Source organism: Urocitellus parryii, chromosome 4 (genome assembly GCF_045843805.1).
Source record: "Urocitellus parryii isolate mUroPar1 chromosome 4, mUroPar1.hap1, whole genome shotgun sequence".
Lineage (NCBI taxonomy): Eukaryota > Metazoa > Chordata > Mammalia > Rodentia > Sciuridae > Urocitellus > Urocitellus parryii.
Window position 1 is genome coordinate 161,020,946 of NC_135534.1, and position 16,674 is coordinate 161,037,619.

Sequence of the window (16,674 nt, forward strand, 5' to 3'; positions counted from 1 at the left end):
AATTATAATGGTTACTTGTTATACGAATCCCAAAGACATTAACTGGTCTAATTCAAAAGAAAAACCTATACCTATATAATAACCTATAGAGGCTATTTTATAACCCAGAGCTCCCAAGAATCCTTCAGAGGTAAAGAGACTTAGTAAAGTTGAAATCATGATCACCTATTCTTATACGAAGCAAAACACCATGAGCACTGGCAAGCAGAACATATAGAAGCAGAAATAAGCAAGACAGAAGAAAGAAAAATTAAAAAGACAAAATCAGTATATTTAAAATGGTTAGTAGCCAGGTGTAGACAGGAGACTTAGACAGGAGTATCTCAAGTTTGAGGCCAACCTCAGAAACATAGTGAGAGTCTAAACAACTTAGTCAAACTATCTCAAAATAAAAAATAAAAAGAACTGGGGATGTAGCTCAGTAGTAAAGTAAAGCAGCTCTGGGTTCAAGCTCCAGTAACAAAAAAATAAAATAATTAGCAAAAAAAGAAACAAAAGAAACCATAATGAAAGAAGACCATAAAAAAACCAAATTTTGAAAAAGAAGCATAATAAGGCATCTAGAAATTAAGTATTCATGAAGATTAAATACTAAAAATAGGTTAAAAGGCAGATCGAGCCGGGCACAGCAGAGCAACTCAGGAAGCTGAGGCAGGAGAGATGTAAATTTAAAGCCAGCCTCAGCAACTCAGCAAGACGGTGTCTCAACATAAAAAGAAAAAAGGTTGGGGATGTGACTCAGAGGTCAAGTGCCTCTGAGTTCCATTTCCTGGTACAAAAAAAAAAAAGCAGATTAAATATATATCTAAAAGATAACTAGTGAACTATAAAAGGAATTTTTAAGGCTAGGCACAGTGGAACATGCATATTGTACCAGCTATATGGGAGGCTGAGGGAGGATCACCTGAACCCAGGAATCAAAAGACAGTCTGGGCAACACAGCAAGGCCCTGTCTCAAAAAAAAAAAAAAAAAAAAAAAAGGAAAAAGAAAATAAGGACTGATACCCACATTCATCAAAATGGACGAACCTTGTAAACATTGTATGTAAAGTGAAAAACTGTGTAAGCAACTGATTAAAAAAAAAAAACCTTGGGCTGGGGTTGTGGCTCAGTGGTAGAGCACTTGCCTAGCACGCAGAGGCACTGGGTTTGATCCCCAGCACCACATAAAAAACTACATGATGTAGCAGTGTCCCTGTAGCATGCTCTTTTTAGGTCTTTAGGAAATAGACCGAGAAGGGGAATAGCTGGGTCAAATGGTGGTTCCATTCCCAGCTTTCCAAGAAATCTCCATACTGCTTTCCAAATTGGCTGCACCAATTTGCAATCCCACCAACAATGAACAAGTGTACCCTTTTCCCCACATCCTCGCCAGCACTTGTTGTTGTTTGACTTCCTAATGGCTGCCAATCTTACTGGAGTGAGATGGTATCTGAGGGTGGTTTTGATTTGCATTTCTCTGACTGCTAGCGATGTTGCAGCACAATTCACAATAGCAAGACTGTGGAACCAACCTAGATGCCCTTCAATAGATGAATGGATAAAAAAAAAATGTGGCATTTATACACAATGGAGTATTACTCTGCATTAAAAAATGACAAAATTGGGGCTGGGGATGTGGCTCAGGCGGTAGCGCGCCCGTCTGGCATGCGTGCGGCCCGTCTGGCATGCGTGCGGCCCAGGTTCGATCCTCAGCACCACATACCAACAAAGATGTTGTGTCCGCCGAGAACTAAAAAATAAATATTAAAAATTCTCTCTCTCTCTCCTCTCTCACTCTCTCTTAAAAAAAAAAATGACAAAATCATAGAATTAATTTGGAGGGAAATGGATGGCATTAGAGCAGATTATGCTAAGTGAAGCCAGCCAATCCCTAAAAAACAAATGCCAAATGTCTTCTTTGATATAAGGAGAGTAACAAAGAACAGAGTTGGGAGAAAGAGCATGAGAAGAAGATTAACATTAAACAGGGATGAGAGGTAGGAGGGAAAGGGAGAGAGAAGGGAAATTGCATGGAAATGGAAGGAGACCCTCAGGGTTATACAAAATTACATACAAGAGGAAGTGAGGGGAAAGGGAAAAATAATACAAGGGGGAGAAATGAATTACAGTAGAGGGGGTAGAGAGAGAAGAGGGGAGGGGAGGGGGGATAGTAGAGGATAGGAAAGGCAGCAGAATATAACAGACACTAGTATGGCAATATGTAAATCAATGGAAGTGTAACTGATGTGATTCTGCAATCTGTATACGGGGTAAAAATGGGAGTTCATAACCCACTTGAATCAAAGTGTGAAATATGATATGTCAAGAACTATGTAATGTTTTGAACAACCAACAATAAAAAAATAAAATAAATTAAAAACTACATGAACAAGCCTCACATGCATAAGGCCCTGGGTTCAATCCCCAGCACCACAAAAAAGGAAAAATAAATAAATAAGCTACCTGAGCAAAAAATAAAGGTATTGTGCCCATCTACAACTTAAAAAAAAAAAAAAAAAAAAACCTCATATTGTATGATTTTTATTTGTATGAAATATTCAAAATAGGAAAATCTATAGCAACTGGAAGTATAGTAATTATTGCCATATATATTATTGCCATAGAGTGGAAGAGGAGAAAATGGGGAGCGACTTCTTAATGGGTAAGAGATTTCTTTTTAAGACAATGAAAATGTTCTGGAACTAGAGAGTGATGATGATTGCGCAATTATAAATTAACTAAATGTCACCATGTTGTACACTTTGCAATGAATGAAATGGTAAATTTTATTTTATGTTCATTTCACCACAATAAAAAACAATTGGAGGACAAAAGCAATAAATATAAAGAAACATTATAATAATGAGAATAATGACAGAAATGAGGATTAAAAGAGAAAAAGATAAATAAACAACCTGGTAGTGAAGCAGGATACTGAAAAAGAATACTCCTTGCATATACTTCCTCTGACACAGGATCAAACGAAAGCGGAGACATAGGTGGTAAAAGATCCACAGCCTTTAAATACAGAATTCACAATTTTGAAGTAAACATGCTAATTACTACAATAACAATAATATACAAATGATTCTTTTCCAAGCAAAAATAGAATTACAAAGTATATATCCCATACTGTTTTTAAACCAAAGGGTACAATATTACAAGCAAGGGGATCACTTTGTCCTCCAACTATGTCTCAGATATCATAGTATCTCACATGCAGTTTTTCTGGGGTTGTTTTGGTGTTAGTTTTCTGAGACAGGGTAATGGAGGCTGTCCTTGAACTTGCAATCCTCTTGCCTCAGCCTCCCAAGTATCTGGGATTACAGGCATATACCACCCCACCCACCCTCATTTTCTTTTTAATACAACCCTCTGAATTTAAAATTAACTATAAACGACAACATTAGCTTAATGAAAAGTCTATCACATATTTAAAAAATTACAAAAATCAAAACTTGAACTTTAGACTCAGAGATGATAACACACTTAGTGTTTCAAGGACATTTGTAACATGGTAAATCAAAAAGTTACCAAAACTAAAATACTCTCCAAAGGGCAAATCAATGTAACTTACTGGAGTCCAATCTTTAATTAGATTGAAAGGAGACAAACCAAGAAACTCTTCCCATTTTTTACACCACTCTCCTTGCTTTCTAATAATAGAATGTCTTATAGTTGTGAGATCTTCTTTTATTTTAGACCTATGATAGCATAAAAAAAACTATTCAAACATGAATATACAAAAAAATATGGAGTGAAATTTAAGAAAATAGCAACAGTAGTAGGTAAGGAGAAAGTTTAACCAATATAACACATAATCAATCAAATAAGCTCTCAAGTAAATATTCAGAATTTAAAATACCCTTTCTCCTTTTAAAACCAGACAGCAATCAAACATCTACTCCGTTTACCTTAAAAATACAATTTTTCTTCTTAGCTCAAAACTTCAGGGGGAATTCTACACCCACACTCTGTTCCTAAATGCAGTCTATAACTACCAGTCTTTCTTGTCAAATATAAAAATTTTTCAGGCTGTGGTTGTAGCTTAGTGGTAGAGAGCTTGCCTAGCACACTGAGGCACTGGGTTTGATCCTCAGTACCACATAAAAATTATTTAGGTATTGTGTCCATTTACAACTAAAAAAAAAATTTTTTTTCTGGCCAGGCGCAGTGGTACATGCCTATAATCCCAGCAGCTTCAAAGGCTTAGGCAAGAGGATGGCAAGTTAGAGGCCATCCTTAACAATTTAGTGAGGCCTTAAGCAACTTAGTGAGAATAAGGTCTCACTATCTCAAAACAAAAAATAAAAAGGGCTGGGGATATAACTCAGTGGTAAAGCGCCTTGGGGTTAAATCTCCAGTATCAAAAAAAAAAAAAAAAACCTTTTCTGAAGTTCAGTTTTACTATTATATGACATATACATACGCACACACAAAAAAAAGGAGAAAAGTTAAATTATTTCATAAATTATCACTCAGTGAAAAAATAATGTATTCCATATAAAGAAGAAAAAACTACATTAACTTTCTACTTCATGTGTCTGAGTTGATTACAAAGTTACATTAAAAATTTCACACTTGTTTGACAAAGCTGAACAGGTATTATCTATACAAGAATTTTGCTGAGAAAGCCAGTCTATTCCTCTCGTACTAAAATTTAAAAAAAGATCTTTCTAGTGTACCTCATATGCTTCAGATCTGATAATCTTTCCCTCTGCAATTTGGTCTCTTTTTCAAGGTAGTGAAGGTCTATTGTCAATCTTGCTTGGTCTGTCTGACAACGTTCATATTTCATTATTTTCAGGACTTCATTTAACAACTGAATTACTGTTAAGAGATTCAATTTTCCAGCCTCATAAACACTTCCCATATGCATCTAAAGAATCAAAGGGGGGAAAAAAGTAAAAATCTATAGGTTCCTCAGATAATAAATTGTTACATAAATATATCTATTTACTGTTACATAAAAAGCTCACCCTAAATGAGCGAAAAAGATTAAACACCATCCAAACACAAAACTATATAAAAAATTTCAAACTAACTAATATACTATCATGCTACATTTTTATATGTTGCAAAGATTGAAAACCAGAGTAAAAGAAATCAAACAGATGGAAAGAAAAAATCAAAATTGAGAAGAAAGAGCAGTTTGGCAAAGAGATCAGGAGTTCATTTTTTAATCAAAAGTTAAAATCTGGGCTGGGGGTGTAGCTTTGTATTTGCCTAACATGTGCAAAGCCCTGGGTTCAATCCCCAGTACTAAAACAAATTTTTTTTTAAAAAAAAAGAGTTACAAACTGATGACTCCTAAAAGCTGCTTCCAAAATTTGGTCATGTCCATCTAGAGTATATGCCTGCACAGCTAGACCCTGGGCAAGAACCCAGGGTCTCTTGCATACTATGAAGTAGTCTATCACTGAACTATAACCCAGTCCCTAGTTACCAGTATTTTTTAAATCATAAATTTCACCATGAATATTACAGTAATTTGCTCCAAGACCTCATTGATTCCTATCTTCTCCCTATTGTTATAAATAATTAATGTACTCCATATCTATTGCCTGTATTCTCTACAGAAATCTAAGTTTATGCATCTTGGTTTTTATGTACTTTCAATTTGATGGGCCTATCATGCTACCTATTAAAGTTTTTCCAGAGTCATCATGCTACCTATTAAAGCTTTTCAGAGTCACAACCATATTTAATCTTTGTAATCCCTGTGTTACAATCAATACCATGTATATAGTAGATATTAAATAAGTCATGATTACTATAAGAAAATAAACTATCCAGATGGAATTTGGTTGAAGGGCAGAAACTAGAAATATCAACTTGGTAATATTATTGTATGGAAAACCATGGAATTGTTAAGAAAATACAAGTAGATCTATAATGAGGGGAAAAGAAAAACAGACATCAAAGGAACCATGGAAAACCTTTTCATTTGAAGCTAGTAGAGATGGGCAATTCAGGAGGCTGAGGCAAAAAGATCACAACTTTGAGGTCAACCTCAATTCAAGCAAGGCCCTCAGCAACTTAGAGAAACTGTCCCAAAATAAAAAAGATTGGGAATGTAGCTCAGTGGTAAACCCTTGAGTTCAGTCTCCAGAATGAATGAATAAATAAATAAATAACAAGCAAGCGAGCTAGACAGAGAAAAATGAACCATAAAAAAAAAAAAAGCATATGGAAATGGTAGGAAACCTTCAATGATACACAAAATTTTAAGATGTTATGAGGGGCAAGGGGGAGGGAAAAAAAAGGAGAGAATTGAACAACAGCGGAGGAGGTAGAGAGGGAAGATGGGAGGGGAGGGGAGGGGAGGGGGGATAATAGGGGATAGGAAAGGTAGCAGAATACAACAGTCACTAATATGCCATTATGTAAAAATGTGAGTATGTAACAGATGTGATTCTGCAATCTGTATTTGGGGTAAAAACGGGAGTTCAAAACCCAATTGAGTCAAATGTATGAAAGATGATATATCATGAGCTCTGTAATGTTTTGAACAATCAATAAAAAAAAAAAAACCTAAGATCAGCAGTCTAAAAAAAAGAAAAAAGAAAAAAAACAGACACTGATATCACAACACTAAAAGAAGAGAAATCTTAGCTGGGTGCAGCAGTGTACTACATGGAAGGCTGAGATAAGAAGATCACAAGTTCAGGCCAGCTTCTGCAACTTAGAGAAACTCTTATTAAATAAAACCTTATTTTACCAAAATAAAAAACAAAAAGGGCTAGAAATGTAACTCAGAGGTAGGAGACCCCCGAGAACAATCCCCAGTACCATGAGAGGAGGAAAAAATAAATAAAATGGAATGCTTGACAGATAAAAGATAAAAAAGAAAACAGTATGAAGACTTTTTATGAGATAATTTTTCTCTTTGGGAATTTATTAAGAACTAGTACAGTACTATCTACCTACTAAATAATCCTGTCCTCTCTACACCGTGTGATGTATAAGGTATAGACAAATAATAAAAGTTGACAGTAATAAATATATATCCCTTTAAAAGTACCCTCTTTATGAAGATTTTACTACATATATTTCCAAAATTAAAATTTAAAAACAGTAGAAAAATATTTCTAGAAAATCAAACTTAACATATAAAATCACTGCATGGAGCTTTTCCAAAAGCTTTTTAGAAAATATTAATGCTTACCTGACACACTTGTTTCTCTATTTTGTCAAGTAAGAGCCTTGGAATATTAATAATGACATTAGTTCCATCTAAAGCATACTGGTTAACAAGACTAAGGACTGAACTAACAACTTCTCTCTCTTTTTCCAAAAACGTGAGTGTTTCATTGACTGAAGTCCACAAAGACCGAACCTTTAAAAAGAAACAAATGAAATATCAAAATCTACACATAGTTTATACATACGGTAGTGCACACCTATAATCCCAGTGGCTCAGGAGGCTGAAGCAGGAGGATCCCAAGTCAAAGCCAGCCTCAACAATTTAGCAAGGCCCTAAGCAGCTTAGCGAGACTCTGTCTCAAAGTAGAAAAATGGCCAGGCACAGTGGCACATGTCTGTAATCCCAGTGGCCGGGAGGTTGAAACAGAAGGATCGCAAGTTCAAAGCCAGCCTCAGCAACTGCAAGGCGCTAAGCAACTCAGTGAGATCTTGTCTCTAAATAAAACACAAAATTTGGCTAGGGATGTGGCTCAGTGGGGAAGTGTCCCTCAGTTGTTCAATCTCTGGTACCAAAAAAATAATAATTATAATTATATATATATTAAAGAAATGTAAGCATAAATATTTGCTCACTGCTAGTTAATAAGTAAATTTCCTGGGATGAATTCCAGTGAGAAAATTAAACTACTAATTCTAATAGTTTAAAAACATTGATATTACTTTTAAAGGGGCTTGAAAATGAAAGAATTTCTCAGAAGAATCTAGCTCAATTATAATTTTCAAAAAAAATCTTTATACCAAGATACAATTAGTATTTCCTGTATTCTAAAAATCTTAATGGAGAATTTTCAGGAAAAATAATAAAAAAGGTTTTCAAGAGAAAAGAAATACTACTAAACATTTATCTTAAGTCATTCAGATTTCAGAAAAGTTAAAATATAATTATGCTTCTCTAAAAGCAAAAACTCTCAGGCCTATATTAACCTATGTTCACTGAAATGCTTGTGAAAGGGCTGGGGTTTTAACTCAGTGGTAGAGTGCTTGCCTAGCATGTTGAGGCACTGAGTTCGATCCTCACCACCGCATATAAATAATAAAATAAAGATCCATCAACCAAAAAAAAGAAAAAACAATTTAAAAAAGAAATACATATACAAGAATTTCCACAGTAGATTTATCAAAGTTTCAGATAGACTAAAGAAAAAAGTTTTAATGGCTTATTGCACTGCATGGTGACCAGTTATTAACAATACATATTTCAAAACTGCTAATAGATTTTAACATTCCCATGACAAAAAAAAATGATAAATTGGTAAGGTAATCAATGTTACTCACTTGACTAAATCTTTCTATAATTTACATAAAGATCAACATATGGAATTGTACCCCTAAAAAAGCACTATCATTATTTATATCAATTAAAATAAGAACATTAACAAAAACATTCTAGAACTTTTATTTGTAATAGTTAAAACTGGAAACAAAGGTTCATCTAGATTGAAGATTTGACAGGCTACATATTATGATTTGCACCTTTTTTGTATTTTTATGTTATTCATTATCTTATCTGAATCATGAGAAGACTAACATGGGTGTAGTCATGTTTTACCGTATTCTTCTTACTTGGAAAAATCTGTTGAAGTATATCTCTAATTAAAGTGCTGCATAACAAGGTAAAGTTGTCCCCAAACATAGACTTGGTTGGTGGCCTGTTGGTCTTACAGGATGGGATTCCCTCCTAATTCATAATCATCCAGTATCCAGTTCTCAATTTTTACAAGTCTAAAATTTTGTCTTATTAATGACTCAAAGCTGATGGACTCAGGGGAAATGAATAATAACCACATTCAGGACAGAATGATGTAAAATATTAATAGGTTTCATACCAACCTATTAAATTTATCATCAGTGATATTGCATTCAATATTAAGAATGTTCCTATTCACAAAATTGAAAGATCCATAACAAAAGTAACTTTGGCTGTTTCTTCATTATTGTAGTCCAAATATCTAGAAGATGCCTGGCACATAGAAGGCAATCAATAAATATTCACTGTCCTATACAATGGCATACACCTGTAATCCCAGCAACTCGGGAGGCTGGGGCAGAAGGATCACAAGTTCAAGGATAACCACAACAATTTAGTGAGACCCTACACAACTTAGTGAGACCCTGACTCAAAATAAAAAATAAAAATGCTTGTGGCTCAGGGGTAAAGAACCTCAGTACCAAAAAAATAAAGAAACACTCTCTGAATGATTAACTATTTCCTGAAGAGGGCACTCACCTTTTCTAGTAAAAAGGTACATAAGATGCCAAATTACCCAAAGCAGCTTGATAATCAAAGAATCACAATAAAGAGCTTGAAAGAGATTCCATACAAACAAAAAGAAAACACTTTGAGCCCATATCAAAGCCAACCTCTGGTTGCCTTAGATACTTTACATTTTCCAGATTCCTCTCTACTGCCACGTAATCCTAAATTTGACTTCTCATATTTTCCTAAACTTACCATCTCCCTTCAGCTAATTTATTTTATTTAGCTAAATTAATACCAGGAATTAAGTTATAATCAAGCAGAATTTTTCTTGCTGGAATAAATATTTTAAAATCATCATTTAAAACAATTTTTGCGTGTGTACTTAATCATATAAATTATAAACCACTTTCTTTATTATATTCAAGGTTTTACTAGCATCTTATTGATATTGGCTTATATATCTTCTAAAAAGAGCAAAAAGAAACAAAAAAGTAGTATTACTACAAAAAGAAACTGCAAAAAGAAAATAGAATACAGTTGCCAGGTATGGTGGCACATGCCTATCATTCCAAATACTCTGAAGACTGAGGCAAGAGGATCACTGACTCCCAGGAATTCAGGGCCAGCCTGGACAACAAAGTGAAACCCTATCTCTTTAAATAAAAAAATAAATAAATGTGTGTGTGTGTGTGTAGGTATATATTAAAAAATAGTCCAATTAAGCAATTATCACATATCACAAAAGTCAAAAAGACTCAATATGTCCCTTCAAAGTTGTCTCACCTTTTGAATTTTCTCTTGTATGTTACTTTCATCCTCACAGGGTTCCATTCTAGCAAAAATTAAATAATCTAATTAGTCATTAGAAAATTACACAGTGATTTAATATCCAAATTGGTCCACAAACCCACCTACTAATAGTCATTTCAATTAAAAAATAATAATAAAAATAAAATTCAAGCTCAAAGCAACAATAATTTTTAAGACTGGATTAGAAATCAGAACTATGCTCTAGTCCTATCATCATCTAGCTACTGACATATTATTTTAATTAATGTTTCTGAGAATCTGTTTCTTCAAACAAATAAAATGCAACTGCTATAAAATACATATAAGCCAATTCCAGCTCTAAAAGTCACTTACTTTTTTATTTGGTTTTGCAGTTCTATACATTCTGATCTCAAATTTCGTACTTGCTTAACTGATAATCTGGAAAACATAAAATGTCAACTATAATTCTATTAAAATTAGCCATCATAACCCATTTAAATATATTCCCTTTTTATATCCTTGCTTCTAGGGACACCCAATAGTCAACTAAGACTCTGGACTCAGTAGTTACATGAGGATGTAACATATAAGGTACTACTGAGATGAACAACAATTTGTAGGCTAATATTCTAAATTCATTGAGTAGAATGGTGGGGGTCAATAAGATTACTCTGCTCTCTTATCCTTATCTCATATATCTAGAGGGTAAACAAATATTATAAAATATAGTCAGGCAACATTTCCATTTTAAGGTAATTTCAAAGGATTCTGTAGCATTATTAGTAACAATCATTTGAAAAATTATTTTAAGGGAGCTGGGGATATAGCTCAGTGGTGGAATGCCTGCCTCACATGCACAAGGCCCTACGTTTAATTCCTAGCAATGCAAAAAAAAAAAAAAAAAAGAAAGAAAGAAAGAAAAAAAGTTAAATATGGGGGCTGGGGATGTGGCTCAAGTGGTAGCATGCTCGCCTGGCATGCGTGCGGCCCAGGTTCGATCCTCAGCACCACCTACAAACAAAGATGTTGTGTCTGCCGAGAACTAAAAAATAAATATTAAAAATTCTCTCTCTCTCTCTCTCTCTTAAAAAAATATACAGTATTAAAAAAAAAGTTGGGTTGGGGATGTGGCTCAGGCGGTAGCACGCTCGCCTGGCATGCGTGCGGCCCGGGTTCGATCCTCAGCACCACATACCAACAAAGATGTTGTGTCCGCCGAGAACTAAAGAATAAATATTTAAAAAAAAAAAAAAAGTTAAATATGGAATATCTACTTAAAGAAGCAGTTACTTAATAAAATAAAATATCTCCTCAACAAACTAATAAATACACATTAAAAGTTATACATTATTTGCGCTTGGTGGCGCCCATCTATAATCCCAGTGTCTTGGAGACTGAGGCACTTCAAAGCCAGCCTTACCAGATTAGTGAGGCTCTGTCTCTAAAATATTTTAAAATGGGCTGGGGAGGTAGCTCTGTGATTAAGTGCCCCTGGGTTCAATTCCTGGTACAAAAAAAAGTAATAATGTAAAAATTTATAGAATGAAATATCAAGTACAAAAAGAATACAAAATAGGATGACCACAATTTCAGCATAAAAATATATTTCATAAAAAAGGAAAAAGCACATAAGAAATTGAATTTTTTTAATATTTTTTTTAAAGAGAGAGTGAGAGAGGGAGAGAGAGAAAGAGAGAGAGAGAATTTTAATATTTATTTTTTAGTTATTGGCCGACATAACATCTTTGTTTGTATGTGGTACTGAGAATCGAACCCGGGCTGCACGCATGCCAGGCGAGCGCGCTACCGCTTAAACCACATCCCCAGCCCCAGAAATTGAATTTTTTTAACTAAAGTGACTTTATCCTTTTCTCTAAACTTTCGTTTACAATATGCCTAGAGCTTAAAAATACTTTATTCACAAGTTATCTGATTTCAAAATGTAAACAAAGGGCTGGGAGTGTAGTTCAATATAGCTCAGTGGTAGAGCTCTTGCCTACTATGTGTGAGGCCCTAAGATGAATCCCTAGACTACAAAACAAATAATAAATGCAAAGATAATAGCCAAGGTTTTGAAGTAGGCATATTTCATATTTCTACTGAAGTCACATTTGATGACGTGTGTTCACAAAGAAAGGAAATATTTTCTATCAAAATACTACTTACTGTGCATTTTCCTGATATTGTTGGGTAACATAATCTTCTCTTTGCAAAATTTGTAAAAATCTGTTACGTGAAATATGCCATCTGGCCATGCACTTGTGCATATCTTGTGGCTTTACATTAAATGTTTCTGTAAAATGTAGAGAAGAATCTACATGGAAGACAATATCAGAAAACAGACTTATAAGCTAATAAATATGAAAAGTGTTGAATTTTTACCAGGTGCAGTGGTGCACACTTGTAGACCCAGCATTCAGAAGGTTGAGGAAGATGGATCACATAAGCCCAGGAGTTCAAGGCCAGCTGGGCAACACAGCAAAACCCCTTCTCAAAAAAATAAAAATTTAATTTTAAGAAATAAACATCATGTAACTAACAATTCCTTAAAAGCTATTATACCACACACATAATACATTAAAAGATAAAACTAAATGTTAATGAAACCAAGATAACCTTTTTTAAAACTAGTTAACTAAAAAGATTACCAAAAGCAAAGTTTTTTAAATATAATTATCTGGCAGAGATTCTCTGAACAAACACATTGTTATATATATGAGCTATTAGGCTTTTTAACAAGATCTTTTAACAGCAAAGGAAGGAAAGTTAACTAAAAGAGATAAGGTGAGGCTAGGGATGTAGGTCAGAGCAGAGTATTTACCTAACATACTCAAGGCCCAGAGTTTAATCCCCAGCATGGAGAGAGAGAGAGAGAGAGAGAGAGAGAGAGAGAGAGAAACATGACGAGCCAGGCACAGTGCCCCGTGACTATAAAGCCAGCAATTCAGGAGGCTGAAGCAGAAGGATTGCATGTTCAAGACCAACCTCAGCAATTTAGCAAAGCCCTGAAGAGATTCTGTCTCAAAATATAAGGGCTGGAGATATAATAGTTGGTAGAGTGCTTGCCTTGCATGCACAAGGCCCTGGGTTCAATCCCTAGCACCACAATAAAATAAAATAAAATAAAACAAAACAAAACAAAACAACAAAACAAAAAAGGGCCAAGCAGATGGCACATGTCTGAAATCCCAGCAACTCATGATGCTGAAGCGGGAGGATCACAAATTCAAAACTAGCCTCAGTAATTTAGCAAGGCCCTAAACAACTTAACAAGACCCTGTCTCACAATAAAATATAAAAAGGGCTGGGGATGTGGCTCAGTGTTGAAGCACCTCTGGGTTCAATCAGGGATATCAAAAAAAGGGAGGCGGGGGATGCTGGGGATGTGGTTCAGTGGTTAAGAAACCCTGGGTTCAATCTCTGGTACCCAAAATAGGAGAGATGAGGTATAAACAAGCTGGTGGCACACACCTATAATCCCAGCAATTTGGGAGTCTGAAGTAGCAAGATCACAAGTAGCCTCAGAAATTCAGTGAGACTGTCACTGTCAACAACATAAAAAAATGTTACAGTGCAAACATTATACATATATCAGCCTATGTGTTCAAATATTTATACATATATCATACCAGTAAATTAATCAAATCCATTCAAAACAGAAATTTCCAATACATTACTAGGATCCAAAATAAATCTCTTAACTCATTCAACACTATGTATTAGAGATCAATTATAACCTTCAAGCCTAATTTGGCCCACCTGCTATTTTTGACAGCCCAATAAGGTAAGAATGGTTTCTACATTTAAGGGTTATAAAAACAAAACAAAGAGATATTCAACAGAGACACTAGGTGGCTCATAATTCTAAAATGTTTATTATCTGGCCTTCTATGAAAAGCCAAACTCCTATATTAAAACATAATAACGTATAAAATAATGTAAATAATGTAATAGATTCACTTTAAGATTTTAACATACAATTCCAGTAAAATATGAACTATTTGATTTTGAGGTAAATTAATGTTTTAACTTATCTTGCTTTATTAAAAATCTTCTTGATTTTAAAACTGTGAAGAATAGTAACAATTTAAGAATCACACTAGGCACAATGGCACATGCCTGTAATCTCTCTCAGTAACTCAGGAAGCTGAGACAGGAGAATCCCAAGTTCAAGGATGGCCTCAACAACTTAACTTAGTGGTAAAGCACTCCTGGATTAAATTCCCAGTACCTCAAAAAAAGAAAAAAAATTAAGAATCAAAACCTAACAAGCCAGGCATGGGGCACCCACCTGTAATCCTCACGATCAGGAGGGTGAGGTAGAAGGATCTCGAGTTCAAAGCCAGCCTCAGCAACAGTGAGGTGCTTGGCAACTCAGTGAGACCCTGTCTCTAAATAAAATACAAAAGATAGGCTGGGGATGTGGCTTAGTAGTCAAGTGCCCCTGATTTCAATCCCTGGTACCAAAACAACAACAACAAAAAAAATCCTACTATAAGATTTACTTACTTTTAGAATTGGTTTTAATATATTTTAATGCAACAAATCTTGCAAAATGATACATCAGATGAATAAACTTAGGACCACCAGGAGACAGAAACAGTGAACCAACAACTTGAGGAAAGCTATTTCCACATTCAGCCTATGAAGAAAAGAGACAAGATGAGTTGAAAACCTTGTCAACAATAATTCTCATATTTACATCAAGTATTTTTTTAAAAAGTGACAAACTTGAAAGAAGCTGTATATCAGGAGCACTTTACTTTAAGGGAAAGCTCAACCATCAGTACTAATCATTAGCAACCCCTTCATGTAGCATAAGGCTTGAATAAATTCAAGTCCATTGCAAAGTGGAAAATGGGCAGAGAGGGCCAATCACCACCCCAACCCACTCCCTCCTCACATCATACTATTTTTGAAGCATAAAAAAATTTACCAGGATTATTCTGTTTGAACCACATATTGTTTGGTTTTTCTAAACTCGACATGTATTTGGTCAAAAAGATAATTATAATTAAATAAGCTCTAACCATTGATGCTATTTAAAGAAACATACTGAAATAATCTTGGCCAAAAAATATTTTATGTAGGGGCTAGGTTGTAGCTCACAGTACAACACTTGCCTAGCACAAGTGAGGCACTGGGTTCAATCCTCAATAAAAAAATAAATACATAAAATAAAGGTATTTGTCCATCTACAACTAGAAACATTAAATAAATCAATCTCAATATCTATCTCTCTCTCTCTCTCTCTCTCTCTCTCCAGGCATAGTGATGCACACCTATAATCCTAGTGACTCAGGAGGCCAAGGCAGGAGGATCTTAAGTCCGAGGTCAGCCATGGGAATTTAGTAAGACCCTATCTCAAAATAAAAAAATAAAAAGAACTAGAAGCCAGAAGCAGTCATGCACATGTGTAATCCCAGCAGCTTGGAAGGCTAAGGATAGAAGATTATGAGTCCAAAGCCAGCCTCAGCAACTTAGCAAGGCCCTAAGCAACTTCAAGAGACCCTGTCTCAAACAAAATATAAAAAGGGCTGGGAGGCTGGGGATGTGGCTCAAGCGGTAGTACGCTTGCCTGGCAAGCGTGCGGCCGGGTTCGATCCTCAGCACCACATACAAACAAAGATGTTGTGTCCGCCGATAACTAAAAAATAAATATTAAAAAAAAAAAAAAAGGGCTGGGAATGTGGCTCAGTGGTTAAACATCCATGGGTTCAATTTCCAGCCAAGAAAAAAAAAAACTGGGGACGAAACTCAGTAGTAGAATACGCAATACCAATGAAAAAGATTTACATCCAAAACGTTAATGCAGTTTTTTAAACTTTTTTTAATACCTTAATTTTATTTGTTTATTTTTATGTGGTGCTAAGGATCGAACCCAGTGCCTCACAAGTGCAAGGCAATCACTCTACCACTGAGCCACAACCCCAGCTCCAGATGTAGTTTTTAACAGCTTTTAATTTCTTAAACTCTGCATCTTCCAAAAAGAGAATACTCACAGAAATCTTTTTTAACCACTCACAGCAGTGTTTCCGGAATTCACTGTCACTTTTTTGATCAAATGGAGGCCAGCAAAATCTTTAAAAATAATAATAGCATTACACTCATATACTCAAAAAAATCAAACTCAGCAAAATTTAAAATCACATCAAATTTATTTCCTATACTAAGAACATTAAAGCAAAACAGATTAAATGTAACATTCTTAGGGGCTGGGGTTGTGACTCAGTAGTAGGGCATTCGCCTAGCACACATGAGACACTGGGTTCCATCCTCAGCACCACATAAAAATGAAATAAAGATATTGTGTCCACCTACAACTAAAAAAAAATATATTTATTTTAAAAAATGTAAAGTTCTTACATTTCACCTAGACAGATACCAATCTAAGAAATTGGGTATTTTTATCTATAGGGTTGAGTTTAGTGCAGTTAAGGAATATATATATGAATAAATATAATACATATACCTTCAAATAATTAAGAAGCAGGTATTTAAAAGTACTGAAAATA

At 34.8% G+C, this 16,674-nt stretch overlaps 1 protein-coding gene across 2 annotated transcripts in view; it reads right to left on the reverse strand.

Moving 5' to 3' along the window:
* Haus6 (HAUS augmin like complex subunit 6) overlaps positions 1-16,674 on the reverse strand; it is a 40,535-nt gene that overhangs the window by 17,602 nt on the left and 6,259 nt on the right. For both annotated transcript variants that reach the window (XM_077797047.1, XM_077797046.1), the window contains exons 3-11: positions 16,162-16,240; positions 14,669-14,801; positions 12,326-12,473; positions 10,532-10,597; positions 10,172-10,220; positions 7,151-7,321; positions 4,668-4,861; positions 3,560-3,686; positions 2,898-3,000 (exon numbers count right to left, since the gene is read on the reverse strand). In XM_077797047.1, the coding sequence (XP_077653173.1) occupies positions 2,898-3,000; positions 3,560-3,686; positions 4,668-4,861; positions 7,151-7,321; positions 10,172-10,220; positions 10,532-10,597; positions 12,326-12,473; positions 14,669-14,801; positions 16,162-16,240 (1,070 nt within the window). The remainder of the gene's footprint in view (positions 1-2,897; positions 3,001-3,559; positions 3,687-4,667; positions 4,862-7,150; positions 7,322-10,171; positions 10,221-10,531; positions 10,598-12,325; positions 12,474-14,668; positions 14,802-16,161; positions 16,241-16,674) is intronic.